Source organism: Auxenochlorella protothecoides, assembly GCF_000733215.1.
Source record: "Auxenochlorella protothecoides strain 0710 unplaced genomic scaffold scaffold24, whole genome shotgun sequence".
Taxonomy (NCBI): domain Eukaryota; kingdom Viridiplantae; phylum Chlorophyta; class Trebouxiophyceae; order Chlorellales; family Chlorellaceae; genus Auxenochlorella; species Auxenochlorella protothecoides.
Genome location: NW_011934249.1, coordinates 151,712 through 172,428, shown reverse-complemented (window position 1 = coordinate 172,428; position 20,717 = coordinate 151,712). Strand labels below are relative to the sequence as shown.

At 66.4% G+C, this 20,717-nt stretch overlaps 8 protein-coding genes across 8 annotated transcripts in view; 4 read left to right on the top strand and 4 right to left on the bottom strand.

The window, feature by feature from the left end:
• Positions 1 to 546, top strand: part of F751_2490 (Mitochondrial nicotinamide adenine dinucleotide transporter 1) — a gene marked incomplete at both ends in the record, with an annotated part of 2,780 nt that extends 2,234 nt beyond the window's left edge. The window contains 2 exons of the mRNA XM_011400242.1: positions 114 to 327; positions 445 to 546. Of these exons, the coding sequence (XP_011398544.1) occupies positions 114 to 327; positions 445 to 546 (316 nt within the window). The remainder of the gene's footprint in view (positions 1 to 113; positions 328 to 444) is intronic.
• Positions 547 to 1,240: 694 nt separating this feature from the next.
• Positions 1,241 to 1,390, bottom strand: F751_2489 (hypothetical protein; the record flags this gene model as incomplete). Its single annotated transcript, XM_011400241.1, has 1 exon — positions 1,241 to 1,390. One exon carries the CDS (start codon positions 1,388 to 1,390, stop codon positions 1,241 to 1,243), a length of 150 nt encoding a protein of 49 aa, XP_011398543.1.
• Positions 1,391 to 2,931: 1,541 nt separating this feature from the next.
• F751_2488 (Histone H2A) lies at positions 2,932 to 3,629 on the bottom strand (the record flags this gene model as incomplete). The annotated part of the gene is made up of 3 exons (XM_011400240.1): positions 2,932 to 2,953; positions 3,127 to 3,385; positions 3,509 to 3,629. 3 exons carry the CDS (start codon positions 3,627 to 3,629, stop codon positions 2,932 to 2,934), a joined length of 402 nt encoding a protein of 133 aa, XP_011398542.1.
• A 438-nt stretch (positions 3,630 to 4,067) lies between these two features.
• On the top strand, positions 4,068 to 5,161 carry F751_2487 (UPF0428 protein CXorf56; the record flags this gene model as incomplete). Its single annotated transcript, XM_011400239.1, has 3 exons — positions 4,068 to 4,303; positions 4,431 to 4,777; positions 5,010 to 5,161. 3 exons carry the CDS (start codon positions 4,068 to 4,070, stop codon positions 5,159 to 5,161), a joined length of 735 nt encoding a protein of 244 aa, XP_011398541.1.
• A 329-nt stretch (positions 5,162 to 5,490) lies between these two features.
• On the bottom strand, positions 5,491 to 18,941 carry F751_2485 (Translational activator GCN1; the record flags this gene model as incomplete). The annotated part of the gene is made up of 28 exons (XM_011400237.1): positions 5,491 to 5,691; positions 5,855 to 6,048; positions 6,230 to 6,677; positions 6,973 to 7,236; positions 7,446 to 7,574; positions 7,820 to 7,942; positions 8,231 to 8,752; positions 9,005 to 9,130; positions 9,351 to 9,651; positions 9,929 to 10,038; positions 10,249 to 10,941; positions 11,130 to 11,411; positions 11,638 to 11,885; positions 12,049 to 12,176; positions 12,342 to 12,523; positions 12,702 to 12,800; positions 13,060 to 13,271; positions 13,476 to 14,068; positions 14,233 to 14,414; positions 14,652 to 14,810; positions 15,202 to 15,542; positions 15,693 to 16,235; positions 16,497 to 16,836; positions 17,059 to 17,549; positions 17,749 to 18,061; positions 18,214 to 18,309; positions 18,511 to 18,686; positions 18,833 to 18,941. The coding sequence occupies 28 exons, from the start codon at positions 18,939 to 18,941 to the stop codon at positions 5,491 to 5,493; spliced, it is 7,605 nt and encodes a 2,534-aa protein (XP_011398539.1).
• F751_2486 (hypothetical protein) lies at positions 8,857 to 9,012 on the top strand (the record flags this gene model as incomplete). Its single annotated transcript, XM_011400238.1, has 1 exon — positions 8,857 to 9,012. One exon carries the CDS (start codon positions 8,857 to 8,859, stop codon positions 9,010 to 9,012), a length of 156 nt encoding a protein of 51 aa, XP_011398540.1.
• Positions 18,942 to 19,300: 359 nt separating the features above from the next.
• Positions 19,301 to 19,875, top strand: F751_2484 (putative small nuclear ribonucleoprotein Sm D2; the record flags this gene model as incomplete). The annotated part of the gene is made up of 3 exons (XM_011400236.1): positions 19,301 to 19,399; positions 19,506 to 19,610; positions 19,759 to 19,875. 3 exons carry the CDS (start codon positions 19,301 to 19,303, stop codon positions 19,873 to 19,875), a joined length of 321 nt encoding a protein of 106 aa, XP_011398538.1.
• A 301-nt stretch (positions 19,876 to 20,176) lies between these two features.
• Positions 20,177 to 20,717, bottom strand: part of F751_2483 (FRA10AC1-like protein) — a gene marked incomplete at both ends in the record, with an annotated part of 1,664 nt that continues 1,123 nt past the window's right edge. The window contains one exon of the mRNA XM_011400235.1: positions 20,177 to 20,554. Within this exon, the coding sequence (XP_011398537.1) occupies positions 20,177 to 20,554 (378 nt within the window). The remainder of the gene's footprint in view (positions 20,555 to 20,717) is intronic.

Here is a 20,717-nt window from a genome sequence, read left to right as displayed (position 1 = left end):
GTGGGCCGCTTGCCCTGTCATCGGCATTTGCCCCCCATCCCACACTCTCATCCATGGTACCCTCGCCGCTCATATCTCCACCCCCCTTTGCCAACCCACCCTCCTCCAACCAGGGTGGAGCTGGTGATCTCCAGCGCGGCCTCCAAGATGGTGGCGGCCACGGTGACCTACCCTCACGAGGTGGTGCGCTCCCGCATGCACGTCTCCGGCGTGGGGGCGTTCTCCGGCCTGTGGGCCACCTGCCGGCAGGTGTACGCGGAGGACCGCCTGGCGGCCTTCTACCGCGGCTGCATGACCAACCTGCTGCGCACCACGCCCGCTGCGGCGGTGACCTTCACCTCCTTCGAGCTCATCTCGGGGGCCATGCAGCGCTGGGCAGAGGAGGGCGGGGGCCGGGCGGGGCGGGCGCTCGACGCGCCGCCGCCGCCGCGCCCGCCGCACGAGGCGAGTGGGGGTGGGGCGGGGGCGCCGATCCAGCCCCTGGGCCCGGGGCTGGAGCTCCGGGAGCTCAGTGCGCACACCGGCAGGCTGGAGGACGAGGGGTGAGGGGGCCCGAGGGGACGCCGCACCACTCTTCATCCCCCTTGTTATGTATGAGGCGGGCAGCTGCTTGCCGACTGTACAGCTGCCATTGCTGCTCCTGGGGCGTCCTGGCCACTTTCCCTGGCCCTGTTTAGGGTTAACGAGGTCGATCTTCGACCCCTTGGTGCCCCTTTTGTACACGCACACAGCGCCGCGGCACGAGCACGGGCGTGTCAGGGTGTGAGTCACCAGCCGGAGATCCCGCTGTCCAAACTAGGAACGGGTTTGAAAACGCTGACGCGGTCGATCTCTGGGAAGAAACGAGGAACATTGGTCGAACTTCTCCGAAGCCAGGAAGGCAACGTCACCATAACTCCCACCACACAGCTGTGCAAGGCACAGAAAGATTCATTTCCGGGTACGGAAGCAAGGTTGAAGCACCCTCGGACACACGGAACAAGGTGGGTGGACTCTCCGGTGCCGTTGATCTCTTTGGCTGATAACAGTTTGGACCTCGGGACGCGGGCGAGTTCGGCATGAGCGACTCATTATAGGTCCTTTACGTCTTTGCAGGAAGTTACAGTCGCGGAAGGTAGAGCGACGATGCAGATTTTCGTCAAGACCCTCACGGGCAAGACTATCACCCTCGAGGTCGAGTCGAATGACACCATAGGTAGGGTCGAGAGTCACCTCTGCGGTAGCCGCGGGTTCGTGTTTTTTATGCAAGCATTTTGCCGGCCTTGTGTGTGTCACAGTTTTGGAGTCGGACTGTCAATCTCCAGTCTTTGCGGCATTGGACTGGCCACCATCCTGGCACTCGCCATCTTGCAGACAACGTGAAGGCCAAGATCCAGGACAAGGAGGGCATCCCCCCGGACCAACAGCGCCTGATCTTTGCCGGCAAGCAGCTCGAGGACGGCCGCACCCTGTCCGACTACAACATCCAGAAGGAGTCCACCCTGCACCTGGTGCTGCGCCTGCGCGGCGGCATGCAGATCTTCGTCAAGACGCTGACGGGCAAGACCATTACGCTCGAAGTGGAGTCCTCCGACACCATTGACAATGTGAAGGCCAAGATCCAGGACAAGGAGGGCATCCCTCCCGACCAGCAGCGCCTGATCTTTGCCGGCAAGCAGCTCGAGGACGGCCGCACCCTGTCCGACTACAACATCCAGAAGGAGTCCACCCTGCACCTGGTGCTGCGCCTGCGCGGCGGCATGTAGGCATACCTCCTGTATGTGACAAACCCTCGGTGCTCACGCTGAGAAACATGTGCCACTGCCCTGATCTGTTGTATGTACAAGCCTCTCGGTGCATTCAGTATACAGCGCCAGGTTGCCTCTTACACACAGATGGTGACAGAGAAAGGTTACAATCGCAAGGGAAGACAGCACACAGTGGATGCCTGATAGGACATGAAATATCGAAGATGTACTCAGCAGAGCCTCTCAGTTCATGACTTCATCCAGGAGCTCTTCCTGTGGATGAAAGCATTTAAGACAGATGGGTGGCTTGCGCTCAAAGGCCAAGGTCAACATGTGTCCTATAAACAAGCCCAAAGACTCGCCAACCACTGCACCTCGGGGATGATGCGAACTTTGACATTGCCATGCGGTTGTGAGACACATAGAAGGGCATATCCCTTGGAACGGACGTCTTCACTGAGCATTCCTGCCTCTTGATCGACGTCTCCCTCCTCCTGGGATAGGATGTGGGGCGAACACTGTCTAGATACCATCCTGCCTGGAGCACACCTGTGAATGGTCCACAATCGTCTTGCTTCCATAGTCAGATCTTCTTAAACCCACATCAGACATTCACGCACCAGCTTTGCGGCGCAATTCATGCAGACGCCCATTTTACAGTCGTGAGGGATGTCCAGTCCCTCATCCAGGGCCACCTCCAGAATCGAGGAGCCCTCCGGAACGTCCAACATCACCGTGCTGTCATCCGGCAGACGAAGCTGCACTGTGTTGGAGGCATACGATCTCACATCCCGGTGCATCGGCCGTCTTGCATGCAGCTCCCAGAAGTGCTGCAACATGCGTGCACTGGGGCCTGATGGCTTCTCACATGCCCCAAGCCCCGACACCCTGGGTGCATAGCGGATCTGCAACGCTGACAGCGACATGGTGTAGCATAGGCTACCGGTAATGACAATATAGAACGTGGGGAGCAGGATCGACAGAGTAAGGCAGCCTTTTCCTGCGCCATTGCGTGGTCCTCGATGGCTCGAGCCGGCAAGCGGCCTTATCGCCAGGCCGATTGTCGCGCGTGCGCCCTCTGGAAGAACCGCTGCCCAAAGCTGAATTCTTACAACAACGGCAGAGGAGCAGAATCGATAGAAGCTAATCAAATCTGGTCTATCCATGCAGTATCTCAGCATGAATCCTGTCACACCATTGTCTATCAGTCAGGGATGTCAGAACTCCTGCACATGTTTGGGAGTGGAGCGCACACTTTGTTCTTCAGTGTATCGTCACCAAACTGGTCAAAGTGGAAGTGCCATGGAACCTCCAAACCCACAAGCTTTGATCGTTCCTGCATAATTCCACAGTCGGCATACCAACCAAGTCACAAAGGGTACTTGCCTGTGAGATGGACGCATTGGTGCCCTTCTTGGCGGTCTTCTGTGGCAGCAGCACCGACTGGATGTTGGGGAGCACGCCGCCCTCGGCGATGGTCACGCCAGCAAGCAGCTTGGACAGCTCCTCGTCGTTGCGGACCGCCAGCTGGATGTGGCGGGGCACGATGCGGGTCTTCTTGTTGTCGCGAGCGGCGTTGCCAGCCAGCTCGAGCACCTCGGCCGCCAGGTACTCCAGGACAGCTGCCAGGTACACGGGGGCACCGGCACCGATGCGCTCTGCGTGCGTGTGGTCAGGCGGATCGGTGACAAAGCCGTTGTTAAGGGCGACAGACCGATCTCAGGTCGCGCTGGAAATGCGCACATCCGGCCATATCGGGAGCCCTCCAGAATCACAGCTACCTGCATAACGACCGTTCTTCAGGTAGCGAGCAATGCGCCCGACGGGGAACTGCAGACCAGCCTTGGAGGATTTGCTCACGGCCTTGCTGCCGGAGGTCTTTCCCTTGCCGCGTCCAGACATGATGCAGAATGTGTTATTCTCGAGAGCGTATAAAGCAGGTATTCCAATCGCAATTGTGGCTGCGGTGGGCAGGCGTCTCCTTTCAAACAGGTGCGATCACGGTCTGGTGGTGCGTGCTGTGCCTGCCAGGGTTGCCATGTCGGGCAGGGATTGCTCTGCACTCTAGCGTTTGTCGAACAATGCATCCTGGACAGTAGCGATTCTTAGGCAGTTGATAGAAACATATGTTTCACAGATTGAGGTCATTCTCTCCAGACCTGCAACCCGCATTCAAGGGAAGGAGGACTCTTACGATACGGGCCTGGTTTGCTTCCATTTTGGGCAGTTATCGGCTGCCAAGCGCCGTCCTGTTTACTGATTCATTACCGGGAAGGCTTATCCTGCCAATAGCGCGGCGTGGGACCCCTGTGAGCCAAGTCTCCTCCTGGTCAGGCTGGGATGGGGCCCCGTCGCACCACCCTCACCTATAGCTCAGAGGATGCGGCACCCCTGGGCGACGCCCAGGTGTTCGTTTATTACTGCAAGTACAGCGGCAAGCACGTGCTGACGACAGACTGCGACCTGTCCAAGGCGCCCCGTCGCCAGACAGACCATGCCCTGGTGATCGACACCACACGGCACACAGTCCGCCTGTACAATACAACAGACGCCGGGGAGAAGCTCCTACGACGGAGGTGCGCCAGTGGGAAGGGGTGTGGGGTGGCATCCCGAGGACTTGCCCACTGTTTGGGTGGCCCTGCCCGAACAAGGTGCGTCCGTGTTTGCGATCCTCATCTCCCAGTTCCCCCCAACCCCCCGCAGGAGTGGTGCCGTGGAGCGTCAGCTCCGCATGCGCGTGGGCAAGCTGCCCTTTGCGTACTGGACGGAGCCGGAGGGCAAGCTCCTGTACATCATGGACTCGGCGGTCACGACCTACAGCACGGCGGACGACCCCTCCGGGTCCGGGGTCATCGTGCCGGTGCCCCCCTGCATCCGCGCGCTGGACGCGGCGGGGGGCGCCACGGCCGTGACTCTGGAGGTGGACGACCGCGCCAGGGGCACGGGCATCCTGAAGGTGTCGGCGGATGCGGTGCGGCTGCAGCTGAAGACCTCTATCATCGCGGAGGGGGCGGCGGAGGAGCTCCTGGAGTACCTCAGGAGCATCCTCGGTGGGTGCATGGTGGGGAGGGTGGAGGGGGGTGATACGTCGCAGCCCCACCGGGGCCGGGCCCATGGAGGGCTGGCGCTCGGCGCCCGGCGCCCGCCCGCTGCCTGAGCACAGGTGCCTGGGTGCGCACGCCCCGCCCTGCGCACCCCCCTCGCCGGCAGCCTGCTTGTGAGCGCGCCGTGTGAGTGCGCGGGCAGGATTGTCATGCAGCACCCTCCTGCCCCGGCTCGCAGGCACCCGGCTGTCCCAACTGTCCTTGGAAAGGGGTGAAGCCACGAGGAAGCCAACGCTCCGCGTTACGGGGCTCGGCCCCGCCGCCGTCTACGCCAAGCTGGCGGCGGCGCTGCAGGCGCAGGCTGCCGCCCTGGACGCCGTGCCGGCGTGAGCCTGTCTCTGGCAGTGACTGTCATGCTCGAATTCCCCGGAACGGTGCTCTTTTGTGGTCTGAATCGTGACAAGCTGAGGGTGGTGGGGATCGTGTGAGGGCTGTGATGCACGCCTGTCTCAAGCCCCGGAGCGTGATGGGACATGCTCAAATGCTGGCAGGCTCCCAAGGGGGTTCAGCAAGGGGTGCTGAGGCTCGACCTGCAGAGTCAGGCGCCAGGCACCCAGATGCACGGCAGCGGTGCATCCCTGCCAGGGAGGTGCACGCTGTTGAGGAGAAGGATGCCCGGCTTCTGCCAGCTCCCCTCCATGCGTGCATTTGGTGTGCCTTTAAAACTCGACGTCGTCGTCCTCGTCGCCCGGGGGCAGGCGGGTCAGGCGCCGGACATAGGCCTCGGTGAGCTGGCGCCGCGCGGCGGTGCCTGCGCCGTCCTCCAGGAAGGCCTGCGTCAGCAACTCGTCGCCGCTCGCCAGGCCCAGCACCCGCGCCAGCGTCCTCTCTGCGCTCAGCTTGGTTGTGCCGCTGGTTTCCTGGGGTAGTTGAGGGAATGAAGGGGCGGGGTGGAAGGGGATTACGAGGAGATCGCGGTCGATGGGCGGGGCCCGGAGGGAGGCCAGGCTGCGGCACCAGGGTTTTGCCGCAAGCGCTGCAAAGGGGCTGCCTCGTCCAGTCCCCATTCCCCCCTTTCCGGACCTGCACCACAGCCAGCAGGGAGGGCACCAGGTCCGGGAAGTAAGGGGCCAGGGCTGCGGGGGCCGCCGGGGTCGAGGAGGCCAGCCGCCGCAGCACGCCCAGCATGGTGCGCTGCACGTCACTGTCCTGGTCGGAGCCCAGCAGGCTGACGAAGAGCGGGACCAGCTTGGGCAGGCTGGGGGCGCTTCCAGCCGCTGCGTGGGGATGAAGTAAAGGGTGAAGGGGGGAGGTTTTGGGGTGCTGGTGAGCTTCGGCGAGCTCGGAGGACAAGGAACACACGCAAACACACACACAGATCACGCCCTCTGCCCGCCTTGGGTCCCTGCTCTCCCACCCCTCCCACCCCTCCAACTACCCCTCCCCCCGGTACCCCACCTTGGAGCTGCGCAGCAGCCAGCCTCCCGGCCGCCGCCCCGGCGGCCTGCTTGATGAGCGGGTACGGGTCGCGGCCGAAGCGGGACGCGATGGCGGCGCAGAGCTCCGCCGCCAGCGGCGCGTCCTCCGTCAGCAGGCGCGACGCGTGCTGAGTCAGCGCGGCCGCGGTCAGCGCCGCGCCCAGGCGGTCGCCCTGCCGGCCGCTGGCGGCCGCGCCGGCCCCCGCCGCACCCAGGCACCCCGCGGCGGCCAACAGCGCGCGGGCCTCGCCGGGTGGCACGTGCGGGCACAGCGCGCCCAGCGCGCGCGCCGCCGCGGCGCGGGCCTCCTCGTCCTCGCCCGCGCGCGCCAGCGCGTCCTGCACCGCGCCGCCAACCCGGGAGAGCGCGTCGGGGGAGGCGCGGTCGCCGCTGGCAGCCAGCGCGCCGGCCAGCGCCACCAGGTACGCCTCGGCAGCGCCGGGCGCCGCCGCGCGCGCCGAGGCCGCCAGGTCCGCAAGCAGTGCGTCCAGCCGGGGGCTGAGTCGCGTGAGGGCCCCCAGGTCGGCGGCCGCCAGGGACCGCACCTGTGCGCGGATGTGGGTGGCGGAGATGAGATTTTGTTCGGAGGAGGATGCAGAGGGCGTGGCACTGTGAGAGGGCCCTCGCACGATGCGACCCCACATCACGGGATGATTTGTGCGGTTTTGCGTGCCGGATATTCCTCCAACCCCCTCAGAAACCGACATGGCCCCTCCTCCTCACCCTGGGCTCGGGGTCCAGCAGGCACTTGACAAAGGTGGTCTGCAGCTGGGGCACAAAGGGCTTGAGCCCGGCGCCCGCCTTGGCGATGAGGATGCCCAGCGTGCGCAGGATGGCGGCCTTGACCTGCCAGGGGAAGCGGTCGCCGATGATGCGGATGAGGGGCCCCGTGCTCTGCACCACGTAGGGCCGCAGCGCCTCCTCCCCCGTGATCTCCACCAGCTGGCCCAGGCCCTCCGCAGCCACCTCCCGCAGCTCGGCCGAGCCCTTATAGGATGGGTGAATGGAAAGCGTGGATGGTTGGGTCTTCAAACTGTGGCCCGTACGCGAATCATGGTATTTGGCGGCCTTTTTGGTGGGGCGCAAGGGTGGCGAGCAAAGGGGTTTGGCCTGAGTGTTCCTCTCTTCCCTTTTTCCCCTCGATTCCCGCTTCCTTTTGTCTCTCGGTCACCCTCCTCCCCGCTCCTCCCCCCCACCTGCAGCATGCCCTGGAGGTAGATGGGCAGAACCGGCCCCAGTGCCTTGGGCAGGCAGAAGCCCTTGACCAGCAGGGGCCCGCCGGTGCGCTTGCGCCGCTCCTTGTCCCTCGTGGCCAGCACCGCGTCCTGAGTGGGTGGGAAGAAGGGAGGGGGCATGGATCAGGGATTCGGAGCATGGACAGGTTTCTGTGCAAGCACCTGCCGTGTCAGGCATGGAGGGGTCCAGCGCTGGACAGGCGATGGTGTGGGGTACAGCCCTGGTCCCACACCACCTGCAGGTGACAATCGCGGGTGTCCACCTGTTGCTCCCCAGCGCACGCAGACTCCCCATGTCCCCTTCCCCCCTTCCCTCCTGAACGCAAGTATCGCACCTTGAGGCAGCGCACATAGTTGGGCTGCATCTCCTTGGGAATGGACCCCGTGACGGCGGCCAGGGCCTCCCAGCAGGCCACAACCTCCTCATCAGACTCCTCGGCCAGGGCTGGCACCAGGGACTGCGTGTTGCCAGGGTCCATGCGGGGGGAGAAGGCGTGGGTATCAGGCCGCCTGATGGGAGAAGCGTGCGCATGTATGCTTGGGGCCTGGCCGCACCCCTGCACACCCCCGGCGCGGAGGGTACCTCCCCCCACACATGGGCCCTGCCCCGCCCCTTCCGCATGGCCCCACGTCTCTCCCTGCAGACCCAACACCGCAACAAGATCCTCCACGCCATTTCATTCTGCAGCTCCGTTCTCAGGCCAGCCAAGCCCCCCTCCGTACACACGACGCCAGCACAGACTCACGGCGATGAGGGCGGGGATGTGCTCTTGGAAGTCGAGGCGCGAGCCGCGGCAGAGCTGGCCGATGCCGACGGCGGCGCCCACGCGGCGCGCGTCGTCGTCCAGCCCCTTGAGCAGCTCGGCGATGAGGAGGTACAGCCCGTCCTCCTGCACGGCCAGAACCACGGCGCGTTGTGCATCGTGCGCTGCGGCGGTGGCCGGCGACACGTCCGGGTGCCCCGAGGTCAGCGCCAGCAGCGCCGGCAGCAGCGAGCCCAGGTGCGCGTGCAGCGCGGCGCCGGCGACCTCGCACAGCGTGCCCAGCGCGCGCAGCTTCGTCGCGACGGGCGGTGGGCGGGTCAGGCGTGGCAGCATGGAGCCCAGCAGGCTCGGCCGCACGCCCAGGATGACGCGCAGGCCCTCCAGCGCCTGCGCCTGGCGCTCCGCCTCGGGCGCGTCCAACGAGGCCAGCAGGGCCGGGACCACGGAGTCCAGCGACGCGGCGCCGCCAGACTTGAACAGCACGTTGAACACGCCGCCAGCGGCCTGGTGAAAGGCGAGGGGTGCTTGGGGCGGTGGGATGGGGGGATGATGTGGTCAGGCAGCGGCCACATGCGTTGGTGGGGGAGGGGCCAGCTCAGACTGGGGTGATGCCCTGGCTTGGGCATGCCGGGGTGGTTGGCTGGACCAGCGAAGCCTGGGCAATGAAGACACAGCACAGAGGGGCCCAGCCTGGCAGGACCCAGCGCAGGGTGCTGGGGCCTGGATTCCCAGCAGAGCCATCCCATCTCAGCTCACCAGCCTGACTTCGGGGTCGGGGTCGCAGAGGGCCGCCTGGATGGCCGGCAGGAGCGAGGGCAGGTGCTGCGCCAGCTGGTCGCGCGCCGCGTTTTCCAGCACGTCCCGCAGGCCGCTGCACACGCCCTGTTGGGATGGATGGCAAGGGGAAATGCATGCTGGGGCAGTGGAGCCGGGGAGGGGAGCCTGTGCACCAGTGCTTCGGGCCCACTGGTCGATGCGAGGCATCATCAGGTTCCCGGCGGGGAGGACTTGCCGCGCGGCGAGCCCCGCACTGCGCCGCGCCCCTCCTGCACGGTCCGCCTACCCCAGCCGTCCAGTCCGCCACACCAACAGTCACGCGCACCTGGCGGGTCTGGGGCGAGGGGTCGTTCATGCCCTCGCGCAGGATGGGTACGATCTGGGAGAGCACCCGCTCGCCCATCTTCCGCACCAGCTCCCCCAGGCAGCGCCCCGCCGCGGCGCGCGGGTCCTCGGCCGGGTCGGCCAGGCTGCGGATGACCTGGGCCATGAGCGCCGGCAGGATCTCGCCCAGGGTCTTGGGGGTGTTGGTCACCACCGTCTTCCAGACGTGCAACGCCGCGCCACGCACGCCAAAGGCCTCGTCGGAGCGCGCCATGTACAGCAGGCTCAGCACCTGGCACCTCCTGCAGGGGGTGGAGGAGTGGAGGAGGGGCGGGAAGGGTCACGGACGGGATCCTGTGGTTGGTCTTCCAGGACGGAAGCCGAGCTCTAGTCCAGCACGTGTGCAGAAACGACGAGAGGCATTGGAGGCGCGATGGCATTATAATTTCTGTTGGGGGGGTGGATTCAGTGGTTGATTCGGGTACCCCCCCCCCCCCGCACCGCTCAAACTACTACTGGCATGCCGGAACCGAGCCGCCGCCAGCTTTCTTCCTCACACACGCCAAACTACCCACCCACCTCTCGTTGCCCAGGGCCTCGGCGATGGCACGGCCGTGGGCCTCGACGGAGATGCCCTCGTCCTCCTCGTTCTGGAGGTCCTGCTGGATGCGGCCCGAGGTGCCAGCGACCTGTGAGTGAGAGGGGCGAGTGGGAGACGTCAGGGTCTCAGTGTGAGGTGTCAGCGGCCATCCTACATCGCGGTGCTTGGAAAGTGCGTCCACCGTTCCTGTGCCGCATCCCGCACATCCCGCCACAGTGTACCCCACAAGGCTCCGACCTCTCCACTCAGCCACAGAAACCAAGTGCCCCCCGCCACCCCCCTCGCCCGCGCCTCCCACCTTGAAGAGCAGGTCGCCCAGGAGCTCAATGCTGGACTGGCGGATGCGCCAGTTGGCGTTCATGATTCCCGCCTCCACGGCGGGCAGGAGGAGCTCCAGGGCGGAGGTGGCGTAGAGGTCCACCGCCACGCGCGCAGCAGACAGCGCGGCATCGCGCACGCCTTCCGCCTCGTCGGCCAGTCCCAGCAGGACCACCGGCAGCACGCGCGCGAGGTGAACGCGGAAGGCGGCGGGCATGCAGCCGGGCAGGTACTTGAACAGCGTGACGTGGCCCTCCCGCACGGCGGCGGAGCGCGCCCTCGCGCCTTCCAGGATCCTCGGCAGCAGGGCCTCCACCGCCGCGTCGCCCTGCACGGCCAGCACCTCTGCCAGGCCCTGGGCGGCGCCGGAGCGCTCCACGCCGCTGGCCTCCGAGCCGAGGCGGGTCAGGAGCCAGGGGACGAGGTCGGAGAAGGCGGCGGGGCCCATGCCGCGCACGAGGGTGCCCACCGCGCGCGCCGAGGTGGCGCGCACCTCCGGCAGCGGGTCCACCAGCGCCGCCTGGAGCTCCGGCAGCAGACGGGCGACGTAGGGCGCCATGTCGCGCGGGTCGTTGGCCAGCGCCGACAGGTTGCCCACGATGCGCGCCGCGCGTTTCTTGATGTCCCCGGACCGGTCCTTGAGCCCGCGCTGGACCACAGGCATGATCAGCGCCTGGGGTGGTGGGATTTTGTCGTTGGGGGATGGGGAGAGGGAGGTGAGCTCAGGGCGGGACGAAAATCGCAGAGGTGGCTGAGGAGGCGGTGCACCTAGTCAGAAGCCCCAGCATGGGCCAGGCCCGGCCTCGGACCCATGCCTCACGCCCCGCCCCAACACGAGGAGAATAAACCATGACCACTCACCAAGCTGGCGGCGTCCACGGTGTTGACGAAGACGGTGCTGAGCAGCATATCCAGCATCTTGCGCGTGTGCTTGTTGGGGTCGCCCAGCGCCGCAAGCAGCGTGGGCACCAGGCGTTTGACCTCGGGGTTGCGGATGACCGAGGCTACCTCGTCCAGCGAGCGCTGCGCCGCGGAAGCCACACGGGGGTGGGGGTCGCTCAACGCTTGACCCAGGTGGGGCACCACCGCAGGCAGCGCCGTGCCCAGCTGGCGCGGGTTGCAGAAGGCCATGGCGCCCAGCAGCTGGGTTGGTCCCGGGAGGGGTTGGAAAGGAATATTTGAGGGGGTGGGAATGCTTCAACGTGGGTGATGCAAGGGTTGACTGAGGACGCCCAGGGGTGGGCGATGGTTGATCAGCTCACGGCATGGCGCTGTCGTCGCCTCTGATTGCACTGCCTTACCCCCCACCCCCACCCCCCCCCCACCACACGAACCACTCCCCCTTTTCCCCCTCCACCCCCCCACCCACCTGGATGCTGCCCTCCTTGGTGCGCCAGGCCTTGTCCTCCACACCCTGAAGCAGGGCGGGCATGACTAATCGCACGCCCTGCGCCGACAGCTGGCCCATGATGGTCCTGGCTGCCGCGGAGGCTGCCTCGCGCACTGCGGCGGAGGAGTCTCCAAAACAGGACAGGAGGTTGGGCAGGGTGGAGACAACATATGGCTCAAACAGGCGCCCCAGCTTCTCCGACAGGCACTCGTACGCCAGCAGGGCGCCTGGGTTGGTTGGGGGGGCAGGGGTGGTCACGATTCATTATGGGGGGTCGGGGTTGTTCAGGGATTTAGGACCTTTGCTGGTAATGCACATCATACTTCATAGGGAGCATCCTGTACCACGCACTCCCCCCGCTTTCCACAACCCCACCCCACCCCAACGCACCTTCCTTGCCGTCGGCGCCGCCCTTATCCTGGACGGCGGCCTTGAGCGTGTCCAGCACACCAAAGTTCTTTAGGCACCCGATGCCAAGACCCTTGACCACACCCGCCAGCCCAAAGGCGGCGCCGCGCCTGAAACGGTGCGATGATGATGCAGGTTCTGAGCTGGGTACTCGGGGTTTCTCATGATCCTCCAAGAAAGCTGTGGCCACCAAGAATGCCACCATGGCCGCCACAACACTCCATCGAAACCCCCGTCCCCAGGCAGCCTAGACCTTGTGACCTAGACATACGCACCTCTCGCCGTAGCCGCGGGCCTTGAGGCAGCTGCCCAGCAGCTGCTTGGTCACGCTCTCGACATACGTCCGGTCCTGCTGCAGGACCTGCATGAGGGGCGGCAGGCAGTCGGAGACACGGCGCTGCACGGCCTCTGAGGGGGTATTTAGCACCTGCAGCAGGGTGCCCACGATGTCCCGGATCTACAAGTGTGTGGTTGGTTTGAGGAGGGGTTGAAGAACAGGGGGCCTCAGAGCAGGCAATGGGGAGGCACAGAGGGCGTCTTCAGTATCATGGCGTCGCGCATCTCGTCTGTTGCCACACATTTGGGGCATTCATGTGCCCTCCTTAAACCCGACAACCATCGCAATCATGGGGTACCTTGGGATTCTCGGCCGGCAGGTGCCGCGCAAGGGTACCCAGCAGCACCACCACGCCCTGTCGCATGTAGTCAGACTGCTCCTCTGACAGCCCCGGCGACTACGGTGGTGAAAGATGGGTGAACGGGCTGGGGCGGCATGGCAGGTGCATGGCAACTCAGGTGCATGGCTGCCCGGTTGGCTGGAGAGCCGTGCCAGCACACCACCCCACAAGGTGGAACCTCGTCACCAAGGCGAGGCAGAGCGCTTCTCCCTGGTCACATGGAAACGCATGGGCGATGGGATGCCGCATGGCCTTGAGTGCACAGCCCCACACATCTCCCTCCCCATGCCCATCCCCAACCCAGAAGCCTCCGCACCTTGCGCGCCAGCGTCTCCTCAAACAGGGGCAGCATGGTCGCGGCCGCGTGCTTTCCGTGCGCGTTGACCAGGGCAACCCCTGCCAGGACGACGGCGCCCTGCACGGCCGGGACGGGTTCCAGGAGGCCACGAGAAAGCAGGAAGTCTAGGGCCTGGGGCAGCTCGGCCACGGTCAGCTGCGGCGCGATGGCCTCCAGCCCAGACACGGCGCCTGAGGGGTGGGGGGAGATGGGTGTGATGGGGATGACAGGAAGCCGGTGTGGGCTGGCGAGAAGTTTCGAGAGGGGGTGCAAGAGGAGAGGTCCGCTCCCAAAGGCACTGCGCCAATACCAAGTACCAGCCCTACTGCGCCCCCTGGGACGGCATGCCGGCCAACCTCCCACCCACAAAACAACCCAGAGCACAAGATACCCACCTAGGCGTGCGGCCTCAGGGGCCGCGCCGTCCCGGCCATACAGCCCCAAGCATGCCTGCATGGCCTCCGGCGCGGCGGCGGGGCACTCCAGCAACCCTGCGGCCAGAGCGGCGGCCGCGGCTGCGCGCACCTCGCCCTCGCGCGACGGCAGGTAATCGCGGACGATCGCCCTGACGAACCCCGCGGGCAGGCTGGCACCCAGCAGGTCCCAGAGCGCCAGCGCCGCGGCGGCGTTGCGCTCCTCGCCGTCGCTGCGGGCGACCCACAGCGCGCAGAGCGTGGGCTCGTCGCGCGCGCCGCCGTCAGCGATTGCCGGCACGTCGCGCAGCGCACGCAGCGCGGCGCCGCGCGTGGCCGCGCGCGCGGAGCGCAAACCCGCCAGCGCCGCGCTCATCGCGTCCCCGTCGTCCGGAGAGAGGGAGGCGCACAGCGTGCACAGCAGAGGCTGCACCCGCTCGCGCATGACGGGCAGCACCTCCAGCGTGCGGTACAGCAGGGCCAGGGTGTCCGACGGGGACAAGCCTGTGCTGGCCCCCACATGCAGACCCAGCACGTCCAGGGCGATGCCGTGCAGGGGCGTGGCCTCGCCCGCGCTGCGGCAGAGGATGTTTTTTGGGGGGAGGCGGGGATTTTAACATTCGAGACTTTGCCATAGGGATGGAGCTGAGGCCGAGGGGCATCATCCCCTGGACATCAGGAGAACGCTTCATTTGCAACCCGATTCGCATTTCAAACCAACCCCTCCCCCACCAGTCACCTGAGCACGGCTCGCAGGATGGGGAAGCAGAAGCGGGCAGAGGGGCCCGGCAGCGGCGTGTCCCCAGGGCGGGCTTCGGCGTCCTCGGAGGCCGGCTCGCCGCCCGTGGCGCGCTGCAGCGCTGCCAGCGCAGCGCCAAAGCAGGGCTGGCTCAGCAGGGGCTGGTAGTCTGGGGTTGCAGACTGCAAGAGGGGCGGTGGGGTGGGATAGCGCACTGAAAGCCTGACCATGTGGGCGACAGCAGCAGGAAGTGACTGCATGTGCTCTGCTGCGTCAATGCATCCTGGACATGAACTGGGAGATGTACAGGATGCACGTCCGTCTTGCGCTACGTCCGCCGCCATCGTCGTGCTGGGGGCATGCACGCATGCGCCCTAGGCCCTCCATGCTCCCCATGCCACCCCAACCAGAGCACCCACCAGCTCAGCGTAAGCCACCAGGCGCCGGCAGGCAGCCACGTCGCCTCCCATGCGCCCAAGCCCGGCGGGCAGTGCGTGCGCCATGGAAGAAAGCGCGTCCATAGCTGCGCCGTCCCCGACCAGCGGGGAGGTGAGCAGCCGGAGGACGGGTCGGGACAGCTCCGTCAGCAGGGCCGCCGTGGCGGTGTGCGACGCCGCGGCGCCCGCGCCGAGGGCCGCCAGCGCCCTGGACAGCCGCCGAGCGATGGCGCGCACGCAGGCGCGGACCTGAGGGAGGATTGAGGGGATGGAGAGATTCTGGGCACCAACGCACGGCTCTGCAGTTGGCATGCGGAGGTTGCTCAGGAATTGAGCGCGAATCTCAGATGTCACTGCGGTGAGCCTCATGAGGCACAGTGGGGTCAAACTCCGGCATGAGGCATTCAGGCCAGCCAGCACTCAAAACTCCAGCACAATATCACAGCAGACAAGATGTGCACCCAGTCTGCCCTCTCTCATCACGAAATTCTACAAGCCCTTGACGCCACCCCGACATCAACAACACACGCACCTCCTCCTCCACGGCGAGCTGCTTCCGCTTGGCTTCCACCGCAGCGTCCTTCCCTGCCCCGGCACCGTACCCCGGCCTGGGCTTGGCACCAGCCGTTTTGGCCGTCGGGGCGGCAGACGGCCTCGACCCGACCCGGGACCCATTGGCGGTGGCTGATGAGGCGGGGGAAGGCGCGGGCGTCGCAGCGCTGGCAACGTCTGGGCTCCCAGCAGCAGGGTCCAGGTACCAGGTGGCCGGCTGGGGGCTGGGCTCGGCCCCGCCCGTGCGGCTGCTGGCCAGGACCCTCTGCAGCACCTCGGTGGGCATGATGCTGCCGTCCCGGGTCTCGCTGGAGAGGCGGCCTGCGATGATTTGCGCCGGTGGGACATACGTGACGAAGGGTGGAAACGGCATGGGTACCTCGGTGGGCTCATATGAGCTTGGGGCATGGACACCCCGCACCACCACCCAAGCACCCACACAATTCCCTTGCACCCCCCCTCCTCCTTCACCTGGCTGGGTGAAGTAGGTCCGAAGCTGAGAGGCGCTGAGCGCGTCATGGTCGGTGGCGTCCAGGGCGGGCCCCAGCGCGTGCAGCAGGGTCGGCAGCAACAAGGAGGGCGCTAGCGCGATCAGGGAGCGCAGCGCGCCCAGCGCGGCGCGGGGCTGTACGGGGTGGGCCTCTCCGGCGGCCTCGAACAGCGGCGCCAGGACCCGGTCGAGCGCGGCCTGGGCCGCGCCCGGCCTCTCCAGCAAACGCTGCAGCGCCGGGCGACCGCCCAGGGCGCGGGCCACTCCAGCCCAGACCGCCGCGCCGCCGCCACGCCGTGCGGCTGCTAGGGGGGCCGAGTGGCTCAGCAGCGCGCAGCGTGCCACGTCATCCGGCGTCGGGGCGGAGGGGAGCAGAGCGAAGAGGGCGTGCACATAGCGCGCGCCTAGGGCTTGCGGGCCTGGTCCGCTCGATTCAGGGTCGGCGTTGGGGGCCGGCGGGGAGGAAGCCACCGTCACGCTGCCGGGGGCATTGGCGTATCGCTGCAGGCTGGCGGCCAGTTGACCTGGAGGGGCAGGGGAGATGGGCTGGGTGGATGGGATAGGTTGTTATGGGAGCACGAGGGTGGTGCTCAGGTGCTGAGTCTGCAGCGGAGGCACCCAGGCCTGAGTGGGGAGGATGAGTCTCCACAGATTGCTGCTGGGTGTCAGACCGGAAAGAGGCTGGCCTTTCAAATTTTTGGTATAAGAGGTCCCATCCGCACAGCCGACCGTGGCGCTTTGCCATCCCCATTCCACCCAAGGTACACGCTTTCAGCAGCCCTCACCGGAGAGGGCGGGGGACAGGTCCTTGGCCAGACCAGCGGCGTCTGACGCGGCTTTCCGCGTGGCGGCGTCGTGGTGCAGCAGCAGGAGCACCAGGGTGTCGCACAGCAGCGGGACCACGTCCTGCGAGGCGGCCCTCCCCAGCAGGAGCTCCTGCCTTTCCAGCAGCAGGCCAGCGAGTTCTGCGGCGGCAGCGGCCGCGGCAGGTGGCAGCTTGGCCGCCGTCGCCGGCTGCAGCAGGGGGCTGCCCGCCTCCAGCAGGCCCGACTTCTGCAGAGCGGCCCGCGCGCCGGCGTCGACTGAGGCCAGGCGCGCCAGCGCCAGCGCCGCCAGGACCCCATCCTGGCGCAGGACGGCCTTGGCGGCGCCGTCGGCCACGACGCGGAGCAGGGCCGGCGCCAGGCCGGCGGCCGGGGGCACGCAGCGTGTGCAGCGCAGCGCGGTGACCAGCGCGACCAGGTGCGCGCGACGCGGCGCGTCGCGCTCGCTCAGCCCCGCCTCGAAGCGGGCGAGGAGGGCGGGGCCGAATGCGGCGGTGCCCGCCGCGGGCGCCCAGGCCCGGACCGCCTCCAGCAGGCCCAGCCTGCCGTCCTCGCTGGCCTCGCCGGCGTAGGCCGCCACGGCCTCGGCCATCACGCCAGCCGCCTCCGAGTCTTCGTCGCCGTCGGTCTCATTCGTGGCAAGAACTGCAAGATCCGCAAAGGATGGCGCCAGCAGCGCAGCGGCCTGCGCGAGGCAGGCGCGCTCCGGCACGCCCTTGATCTTGCCCTCCGCCGCGCCGGAGAAGAGGGCCAGCGCGGCGCGCGCTGCGGCCCCCCGCGCCGCGTCGTCGGCAGGCAGGCGGGTGCCCAGCGCGGCCAGGGCACGCAGCGCCGCGGCGCGTGTGCTTTCCTTCCCCGCCCGCGCCGCGCTGACCAGCTGGGGCAGGAGGGCGCCGAAGGCCGCCGAAGCACGGGCTGAGCCGGGCGCGAAGCCGGGGGCAAGCGCCGCCAGCGTGCCCAGCGTGGCGTCGGGCGCACGGCGCAGGGCTCTCTCGAACGCGGGGGCCAGGGTGCCTGGGAGGGAGTTGGGAGAAGAGGGGAGGGGTTGGTGCAAGGGTGATGGGTGGGTGGGTGGGACGCCCACCTCACTTCAAACCCAGGCTATCCACACAAACTGAACAAAGGCTCCAAAACACGGGCACGAAAACGTCATTAACAGCATGAGCAAGTCGTTCAACGACTTGAACACAAACCCTCCCTCCGTTTCACCCACCCGCCAGCTCTTTGGGGCCCCAGGCCCGGCTGGCGAGGCGCCAGGCCGCCATCGCCTCCGGGGTCGGGGCCTCGCGCGCTCCCAGGCCCCGCTCGCTGCAGAAGAGCCCCAGCGTGGCAGCGCCCGCGGTCCCCTGTTCCTCCTTTCCGGCCACGGCCAGCATGATGGCCGCGGCGAGGTGGGCGGAGCCGCCGGACCGCAGCACCTCCAAATAGGCGGGGAGGAGGGCCGGGGCGCGGCGCAGCGCCCTGCCCACGATCGCGGAGGCAGCTTCGCCCCTGCTTCCACGTGCCAGCTTGGCCAGGAGCGACGCCTGAGGGGGTTGGTGGGTGTGGGCGCGGAGAGCTTGGAGTGTGCCCAGCCATCGCGCTCTGGACTCCAGGCCCGGAGCGGACTTCCCCCTGCCTTCTACTCCGGACCCACCTCCTTTGCACTCATCACAATCTACCGTCGATCCCCACTCACCTGAAACTCCACCACCTTGGCGATCGCCTTGGCGCCGCTTTCCAGATCCAGGCTCGCGATCAACAGCCCGCTCCATTGCAGGAAGATGAGACTGGCCTGCGCAGGGCGAGGCGCAGCGAGACTGGGTGATGTTGGGATCACTGTATGCATGTAAATACAACGTCCTTGCGTATACCCAGCGGGCCAGACTCCATGTCCCCGGTATCGATCGACGGCGCCGCCTGCAAGTGCAGCAGAGACATCGACGACTGCAATTCCTCCTGTGGTGCCATGCCATCGGCTCCCCACATCACCTACCCTTGGAGCAAGCTTGGACGTGTCGCTGCGCAGCAGGGCGGCAGCAAAGGCTCGCCTGAACTTGGGGTTGCCAAGGGCGGTGGTGATGACAGGGGTGCTGCTGGCCTGGAGCCGCGGGCTGACCGCCAGGCGATCAGCTATGCCAAATACGAGGTCCACCAATGCCTCCTCTGAACCTGTACGAGGGTGGGGGGCTTTCGTGCTCCTTGTCCACGACTCCGGCACAGCGCTTCCCACACTGTGCACTTGGCACCCAGCCCTCGCCTCCACCCTTGTGGGGTCTCTGCAACGGATGTACAATATCGGATGGATCCAGACGTACCCTCCTTCTGGAGGAGGCCGGGAATGAGCCTGGTCCAGAGCGCCAATTGCTGGTTGGCATCTCGACTGAGCGCCGCGCGCCAGCACTCGTCCACGGACGAGTTGGACATCAGAGGCGATTCACTGGCCCGATCTATGCATGCTTTTCGAGGCTTTAGAAGCCTACTTTGATGTTGAGGGTTGTATGCAGTTGATATGGTCATTTCCAGGCCCACACTCTTGCTTGACGCTGTCGTCGACATCCTACTCCACCCGGCCAGGGTACTGGGACCGGTACTGAATCCCAGGATGGAGAGCCTGGGCGAGCCCGCCCTCCCCAGGCCCAGGAGTGGCAGGTGGAATGGATGTCCGCTGGTTTTGAAGAACAAAGCTGGAAAAGTGCTTGAGGGCTGCTGATCTGCGCATTGCACTCGCCAGAACTCTGCAAAAGTGCTGCGACTAGTAAGTGCACCTCCTTGCGACTACCACCATGAATCCCACTGTGGACGAGCTGGAGAAGAAGGAGGAAGAGCTGTTTCGGACGGGCCCCCTGTCAGTTCTCACCACTAGCGTGAAGACCAACTCCCAGGTAGCAAGGCTCGTAGGGCCGTGGCCTGTATCAGTGATGCTCACCTGGAACAGAGCCTCGCGGTGTGAGCAACCTGCTCATACCTCCCTCTCCACCCCATGGACAGGTGCTGATCAACTGCAGAAATAACCGCAAGCTCCTGGGACGCGTGAAGGCCTTCGACAGGCACTGCAACATGATTCTTGAGAATGTCAAGGAGTTCTGGACAGAGGTGAGCATCAGTGCGGGTCCAGGGAGGCAGATGTCGGATATAACAAGGCTATGTGCGGGGAATTCAAGGTCCCCCTCATCGCCATCGGGGTCCAGTGTGCGGGGTGGCCTTTGGGTCTCACACTTTCCGGCCGACACCCTGCGCCCAGGTACCAAAGAAGGGCAAGGGCTCTGCTGGCAGCAAGCCGATCAATAAGGACCGCTTCATCTCCAAGATGTTCCTGCGCGGCGACTCTGTCATCATGGTCCTTCGCAACCCCAAGTAGACCTCGTATGGTCGCTCCCCTCCCCTCCCTGCTCTCCGTTGCTGCTCATCCCTCCTCCGCTGCACATCTTTCGCTGTACCATTGCCTGCTCGCCAGACACTGCCGCTGCACGACGCAGGGTCCATGGGACGAGCCATGCAGGCACGGCTCCACAAGAGCAAGGCAGCAGCTGGCGCAGGCGTGTCAGCTCGAACACCGCCCTCTCAGGCCTGGGACTCAAGGGTGCACCCCATGCAGATCGAATGCCATGGCTTCTGGTGCCCGAGTGCTCCATGTGAGACACACCCACGGACTCCTGGCGTCACGCCGAGGGCAAGAGGTCCTCGAGGAAGGCAGCAAACTCGTCGGCGTCGCCCCCCGCGGGGTTCGAGTGGCCCCGCACCTCTGGCGCGGGGGCCCCCTGGGCCGCCACTTCCTGGGAAGACGGACCGGGCGACGCATCCCTCCCCCGCTCCTCCTCACGGCCACGCGCCACCCGGCCTTCGCCCTCCGGCCCCGCCCTGCGCCGCTTCCGCGCCCTGCCGGCGGCTGCCTCCGCCTCGCGCTGCTTGCGGTGGTTGAGCTGCAGGGCGTGCTTGGGGCACAGCCTCACCTTCACCAGCGCCACGCGGGACCGCCCCGCCTCACAGTACGCAAAGGGCACCTCGAACGAGGCCAGGCCACGCCGCTCCTCGCACCCCTGCGCAGCGGCCGACGAGCATGTGGTCTTGAGGGTGGTTGAAACGCCAGCACGGAGCAGGCGAGCCAGGCGACATGGCTCCAATGCTACCCACGGCACACATGTGCAGGCCCTTGCACGACACTGTGCAGGCCCGAGGAGGGCGCGGCGTCCAAAAACACCC